Below are 7894 nucleotides of genomic sequence, written 5' to 3'. Positions count from 1 at the left end.
AGGAGATCTTACGGGATCCTGGCCATTTTTGTTTCGGGGTGACCTCGGGGCCCCGCCAGCTGTTTGTGCCTCAGGAGATCTTACGGGATCTTGGCTATTTTTGTATTTCCGGGATGACCTCGGGGCCTCGCCGGCTGTTTGTGCACCAGGAGATCTTACGGGATCCTGGCCATTTTTGTTCCGGGGTGACCTCGGGGCCCCGCCGGCTGTTTGTGCCTCAGGAGATCTTACGGGATCCTGGCTATTTTTGTATTTCCGGGATGACCTCGGGGCCTCGCCGGCTGTTTGTGCACCAGGAGATCTTACGGGATCCTGGCCATTTTTGTTCCGGGGTGACCTCGGGGCCCCGCCGGCTGTTTGTGCCTCAGGAGATCTTACGGGATCCTGGCTATTTTTGTATTTCCGAGATGACCTCGGGGCCTCGCCGGCTGTTTGTGCACCAGGAAATCTTACAGGATCCTGGCCATTTTTGTTCCGGGGTGACCTCGGGGCCCCGCCGGCTGTCTTTGCTCCCTTAGGAGGTCTTGCGCAAGGTTCAGGCTCATTGGCCTTACTGTCGCTTCGTCATCTCAGCTGGTTTTATGCCTAACTGAGGTCTTGTTCATTTTTCTGAATTATTTTCCTGCAAAGTAAGAGCTTACACAGAGCGTATATAACGAGAATACTTCGTTGTTAATTCAATAATATTCATCAATAAATAGTATGTTGCCCAAGACATTTTAACTCTATATTTCCGTTTTCAATTTATAAAATAGTATTCTCGAACATGTAAAATATTGTGAACAGTGTAAGTATTACTTGCACTTTATAATTCTCTGATCAATAATAACTGCAAAATGATAAATGAAAGTTGTATAAAAGACTCTTGATCTTGAGGTTTGTCTGGTGGTAATGATGATTAATAATCAATTGCTTGCAGTAGTTGTGGATCATGCATAAGCTAATAAATCATTTATGATGGCATCGTTGTAATATTTGTAAAGGATTTGGGTACTTACCTCTCAATGATCAAGAGCTAAGTCGACCACTTTGGCATGGGTTGTGTGGGCGCGTCACTTTGCTCCAATCCCATCAAACTCAATCTTGAAAGATTGATATTTTTGGTATTTGGCCGACCTGCTCGATCGGTTGTTGTGCTCCACTAAATCCAAATTCGAGATTTGCACCCGTCTTCAAGCTGGCCAACAGGGCCGAGCTCCTTTCAGTCTTGCTACTCCTACCGGCCGGCCGACCCTTTCTCTCCAACTCATTTAATGAAGGGACAGACGGGATAAACGGAACGGGGAAGAAGGAGACTTGTCTGACTCACTTGAACCTCCACATTCCTTGTTATTTCTTCTTCTTCTTCTGGCCAATCACATACTTATAAAGCAAGCAATTGCCCTTAATAAAATCATTTAGGAAACAATTCGGGCAGGTCGGTGGAGGTTTGTGGAACGGCGGTCCCACCAACTCTTTCACTTTCTCGGGATTCTGAGGCATTAAAATATTAATGGCATCATCCACACTCAGCTGAAACAACCCTTTCTCTGTGTCCTTCTTCCCCAAGCACACTCCTGCGCATCCCATCACCACTCGCCCCACGCGTTCCTTGAACTGTGCCGCCATGCCGTAGGCCACGAAACCATCGTAACTTATCCTCATAAGATCCATATTGGTAACATTAAGCGCATCCATAAGAGCCCTGACGCACTGGGCCTGAAACGCGTTGGTCCTCTCAGGTCGGGTCATGTAGGAATTGCCGAAAAATTGGAGGTCTGGGACATAGACTGTAACAGCCCGGAAACCGAACTGCCACCGGCACTAGGATCCAGATCGACTTAAGGTCGCCGGGACCCGTAGTAAGCCTGCTATCCTGTCTGTATACCTGTGAAATCCCATACATGATCATACATGTTCTGTAAAAACACATAAAACTTTTCTTCATTCCAAGGCTTAACCTGTGCATGCACTCTCTCTGTTCTCTACCAATCCCTACTAGAGCTCCTCATGGCTCTAGGCGGATCAAACTCATCATGTTAAGCCTGGTTTTGCTCATAAACATACAATAATACAAAAACATACATAAACTGATCATGTGACTCCACAAAGGGATTACAAGTATTATAAGTCAAGCACCATTCTATACACTGTACATCTACTATCTCTATACATTTACATGTCCACACTAGCTATTACATCACTCTGTACTCTTCCTGTACCCTGCTGAGTTCTCTCTGACCTCTGAACCTGCACAACTGGAATTAGGGGAGAGGGATGAGCTACGATAGCCCAGTGAGTAGAATAGTAATAAAATATCAGGTGATAAAACATGCTCTCATGGAATGCAACACATAATCACATCACCTCGGCCGGACGGATCAAAACTCCCTCTATCTCATCTGGGGTACCTGAGTACCATTTGCCTGGTCCCCGTAGGGCTGTTCCAGGTCTTTGTGTGCCTGGTCCCCGTAGGGCTGTTCCAGGTCTTTCCTCTGAGGGCTAATGAATCCTCACGAAGTCCGTGCCGTCTCACATAAGCAATGTACAAGGAGCCATGCCAAGTACAAGGATAAATGCAATGCATCATCTTTGTGTACACTAATGCACTCACCCTATAGCATATTCATGATGCATGAAGCATGATAAAATATCAGTTCTCATATTAAAACATTAAGTTAAATTCCACTCACCTTTAGTTATCTCTGAACTGACTCTGCAGGTTCTGACACTGGACTCACTGCTGACTTCCCTGATTCCTCTGGTCCGTACCTACACAGGTGGACTCAAATGAGGGACTAAACTCACTCAAGAACATCTCTAAGAAACTCCCCAAAACCCCTCTAACCAATCCTAAAACCAACACAGAAAACATGCAAAAGAAAGCTGGACAGGGCACTTTCGGCGGCAGGTTCGGCGGCCGAAACCCCACTCCAGAGACGAAACTCATGCATGTTCGGCGGCACCTTCGGCGGCCGAAGGTCTCGTCCAGAGACGAAACTCACACACTTTCGGCGGCCAAACTCCCACTTTCGGCGGCCGAAAGTCTCTGTCTAAACCGAAAGCCTAGCTTTCGGGGGCAACCTTTGGCAGCCGAAACTGCCTCCACAAGGGGTTCGGCGGCCGAACCTTCCTTCGGCGGCCGAACCTTCCTTCGGCGGCCGAACCTGGTTTTGCCCGAAGGACAGAACCCTGCTCTGTTTCATGCAAACTTTGCCCAAAAACCTACAAACATGCATATCAACTACTCCCAACTAGCATATACACATATATATGCACAAAGGGGTCTAAAACTACCCTAAAACCCCAAACAAACATAGCACATAACACTTAAACATGTTGAACACCACAAATCACCAAAAACCTCACCTAAACCTAAACATGCATACTACCCATACAAACTTCATAAAACCTTTCAAAAGCATCAAAGAAGCTCAGGATCTTCACTTACCTCTTACACAACTTGAGGATGAAGGATCCTAACGTGGAGATATGAAGAAAAGCTCTTCCAAAGCTCCAAGCTTCAAACTTTGGTTCTTTTGCTCAAAACCTTCAAAAGTCACCAAAACTCTTAAAACTCTTGAAAGATTTGATGAAAATCATGGAAAACATGAAAGTCAACGTAGGAGAGGCTGAAACTCACCTCTGGCTGCAAGTGGAGGAGAAATAACCTCCTTCCACCGACCCTTGGCCCTTTTATAGGTGGCTGGCCAGACCACCTTCGGCAGCCGAACGTGAAGCCGCAACCATGCAATGTTCGGCGGCCGAAAGTGACCTTCGGCGGCCGAACCTTTGCATTTCTCCCTTGTTGCTTTTCTTTCAAAACTGAAGTCTTTTAACACTTCAAAACATGAAAACAAGTGAAAAGACCTTGGAAAACATATGTATTACCCTTCTCGAGGGTTCCGATTCCACCGGACTACAGGAATTCCGATGCCGGACTCGAGCCGGGTATTACATAGACATTGAACTTGGACTTCAATTGAGGGACGAAATAATTGAATCGCAACATTGCATTGGCTCCGAAGCCGTGTATTAAAAGCAGTGTAGGCTTGGAGCGGCATGAGTTTTGGGAACCCAGCAGTGCATGACGATGCCATCGCCGAGCTCTGTGCCATCGCCGAGCTTGATTTCTTCATCCTTGGGAGGCGCGTGTTATTGGAATATTCAAAAAGCAATTGTGACCCACAATCAACTTTTGTAATCCCACATCGTGATTCGCAAAACAATTCCTGGGAGGCCAAATTTTAATCAGTTGACCTTTCTCGTATTCCCATAACCGTAAGGCAACTGTACAATCAAATAGAAACCCAAATCAATAACGCAAATCTTAGGCCACGTGATCATCCCAGAAGACGTGTCCGCTCAAAGCCCAAACCAGAAACCAATGCCTTTACAAGTGGACCTTAGCTTAGCTAAGAAATCCCTGGACGTCGTCTGGCACAGAAGCTCATTGGAGGGGCCACCTGCTAGTTCTTGGCAAGGAAATATGAAGAAAATGTGCGGATGAGCAATGAAAGAGTGGCGGTGATCATCACAGGACAGACGTTGAACTGAATAATGGCGAACTTCTCGGCCTTGAGGTACCAAACACCGAATAGGTCAAATTCGAAGGACTTGGCCCCATGGAGCGCTGGTGACGCTGGCCACTTTCAAGATCGATGGCGACGACATCGGCAACACCGACATCGTTCAGTTTCGCGCCGACCTACATGGTCGCGTTGCTGCATGGTCGCACCGACCTCACTGGTTGGAGCTCGACCAGACCCGTGACTTCCTCCTCAGGTCGGCGCGTCTTTGGCAGCTCGAGCTCCTTTCAGTTCTGCTACTCCGACCAGCGAAACCATTGACCTCCTGTATTACGCGAACCACAGCCGAGAGCGGCAACTGGACGCGACTATCATTTTTGTCCGACCTGAAATGTGAACCCGATCTCAAACACCGCTCCGACCTCGATCACATCCAAGCTCGCGCACGGGTCCTGAACGAGTGTGGTCGTCGAATTTGCCGATGACAGAGCCACCTTTGTGCTTCGCCAGCTTTCCACAAACATGGCTCTGAGCTCGATCACAATTCTGAGCTCGAGCACGGATCCGACCTGAACGAGCAATCTATCGCTGTGGTCGTCGGATTTGCTGAGTTCCTTTCTGTCTTGCTAAACACGACTCCGACCTCCTTTTTTCTCACGGACGCCTCTTCTCTTTCTCTCACCTTCCTCTTCTCTCTCTTTTTTTTTTATATATATATACAGCGGACCTCAGAATTTCAACAATACATATATTCCTCACCCTTTTTTTTTTTTAAAGAAAATATTCACCATACTTCAAAGAAAAAAACAGTCGTAATAAAATCTAATAAATATTAAAATAAATTATCTGAAAGACCATCAAAATATTCTTTAGCACAATGAACCTTTCTTTTCAGCTGGGTTATCTGCTCAAACTTTCGTACCATATGTGGATCTCAATGGGTGGATCTGAAAACTTTTGAGATAGTAAAATCTCTTTCGTGGAGGGCACATTCCCGGCCAAGCTCGGCGAGGGGTTAAAAGGAATGGGTGGTTGGTTGTTTGGAGTTGTAGGACTGGAAAATAAGAACCGCTGCCCCTCTTGGGCAGAGCTCAGATTATTTGGAATGACGTTAAGGTTATTTTCTTGGTGGTTTGCCATTGTGGATCTCAGTGGGTTTTGAAAGTGAAAACTCCGGTGATGAAAAGATCTCCTTCGTTTCCCACAGACGGCGCCATTTGATAAATATTTTTCTCTTCCTGGTCCATGATAGATCTGGTTTTCTTCTGGGTCCCTTCTCGCTGGGCTCTCTGATGGGTCTCTCCATGTTCTACCTGGTGAAGGGACCTGTAAAATAAGAAAGAATGGTCAGGGGCCTACCGGGGGTGCCCCGGTGGAGGCTCTCCGACGCTCAAGTCAGATTTTATGGCTCAGAGTAGTATATTTAGGCAAGAGTTGCAGAAAGAATAAAAATGGTGTCCAGGAAGGAGAAGGAAGAAGAAGAGAGAGAGACCCCCTCTGCGTGGCCTCTACTGTGATATATATATCTGTCTCTCTGCCACAATGCTAGCTGTCTTCTGCCGTCTAGCTAGCTCCGTATGTACGGATGTGTCAGGCGCCTGCTCCATGCGTAACGGCAATTGATTCTCCTCTGATACGCATGCGGAAGGACCTACCAGCGGGGCATCTTGGTCATTTTCCCCTTTCTGGGCTGGGTTGAATGGTAGGGCTGAAGTTGAGCCTGGTGAGGGCCTGATTACTGGGCCGAGAGGTTTGGGCCGGCTTGATTGAGGAGTCTAGGCGGAGTCCGGCCCTGTGACCGAGCGGGCTGGACCTGACTCTCGAGGGGAATATTGAAGCCTTCGGGTCATGGACTGTTTTCATGGGCCTGGCCTTTAGACCGGGGTGAAGAAATCCAGCGATCATCAATTGCCCCTTTATCTCCTCAGCAGTTATTCCATGACTGGTGAGGGGATAAATTTTTAAATTCTGTTCATGACCGTGTGGTCTGAGAACTGCTCTTGTCGAAAGTATCCCTTTCTTGCCTTTTTATTATTTTTGTCTGAGCGTTGGACTCTCGTGTATGTTTTTTTGCCCCTGAGTATTTATGGGCTGTCTTCTCTCGAGCGTTTTGCGAGCTCTTTGTTGCCTGGACTTTTCTCTAGGCCAGCTGAGTCGGTTTAGTGTGAGCGGTCCATTCTCGAGGTCGGTGCCTCTTATGATTGCCCCTGATTCTCTGTTTGGCTTTGTATTTTGTTATGCAGTTTTTTTAAGATTCGCCTTGCCTTAATTCAGTCTGCCTATTGGGTTTATCAGTACTGAGCTCATTTTCTTGAGATCGGCATGATGCTTTTGGCACTTTTGGCTGTTGTATGAGATCAAAATCTCTCTATCTGATGACTCGAGCTCCTTCGGGAGGTCAGAGTTTAGCTATTCAATTATGGTCTCGTGCCCCAATCTTTTATGTGAGATCAGAACTATGTTCTTATAAGTTGTTTTTGCTCGTAGCACCGGATGATCTTGGGGATTCCGGCCATTTTTGCTCCGGGAGATCTTTGAGATCTTCGCCGGTCTTCTACCTCAGTGAGGTCTTCTACCTTAGTGAGGTCTTCTGCCCCATTGAGGTCTTCTGAGGTCTTCTGAGGTCTTCTGCCTTATTGAGGTCTTCTGCCTCATTGAGGTCTTCGGCCTCATTGAGGTCTTCTTTTGCTAGGACCTCATTGAGGTCTTCTTTTATCAGGACCTCCTTGAGGTCTTCTTTTGCCATGAGATCTTGGAGATCCTGGTCTTTGTTGCTCCGGGAGATCTTGGAGATCTTCGCCGGCCGTTCTTGTTCCCAAGAGATCTTACGGGATCTTGGCTATTTTTGTTCCGGGGTGACCTCGGGGCCCCTCCAGCTGTTTTTTGTTTTGTTTTCCCGGGAGTTCTAGGGGATCCCGGTCTTCATGCTCCGGGAGATCTTTTAAGATCCTCACCGGCCGTTCCGGGGTGACCTCGGGGCCCCGCCGGCTGTTGCTTTTTGTTTTGTTTTCCCGGGAGTTCTAGGGGATCCCGGTCTTCATGCTCCGAGATGACCTCGGGGCCTCGCCGGCTGTTTGTGCACCAGGAGATCTTACGGGATCCTGGCCATTTTTGTTCCGGGGTGACCTCGGGGCCCCGCCGGCTGTTTGTGCCTCAGGAGATCTTACGGGATCCTGGCTATTTTTGTATTTCCGGGATGACCTCGGGGCTTCGCCGGCTGTTTGTGCACCAGGAGATCTTACGGGATCCTGGCCATTTTTGTTCCGGGGTGACCTCGGGGCCCCGCCGACTGTTTGTGCCTCAGGAGATCTTACGGGATCCTGGCTATTTTTGTATTTCCGGGATGACCTCGGGGCCTCGCCGGCTGTTTGTGCACCAGGAGATCT

At 47.8% G+C, this 7894-nt stretch overlaps 1 protein-coding gene across 1 annotated transcript; it reads right to left on the bottom strand.

The window, feature by feature from the left end:
- Positions 1-1329: 1329 nt before the first annotated feature.
- Positions 1330-1731, bottom strand: LOC122722227. The gene has a single exon (XM_043952410.1). The coding sequence runs from the start codon at positions 1729-1731 to the stop codon at positions 1330-1332; it is 402 nt and encodes a 133-aa protein (XP_043808345.1).
- Between the last annotated feature and the right edge of the window lie 6163 nt (positions 1732-7894).

This window comes from Manihot esculenta, chromosome 17 (genome assembly GCF_001659605.2).
Source record: "Manihot esculenta cultivar AM560-2 chromosome 17, M.esculenta_v8, whole genome shotgun sequence".
In the NCBI taxonomy this organism is placed as follows: domain Eukaryota; kingdom Viridiplantae; phylum Streptophyta; class Magnoliopsida; order Malpighiales; family Euphorbiaceae; genus Manihot; species Manihot esculenta.
The sequence above is the reverse complement of the archived record's forward strand: the minus strand, read 5'-3'. Positions and strand labels throughout refer to the sequence as shown.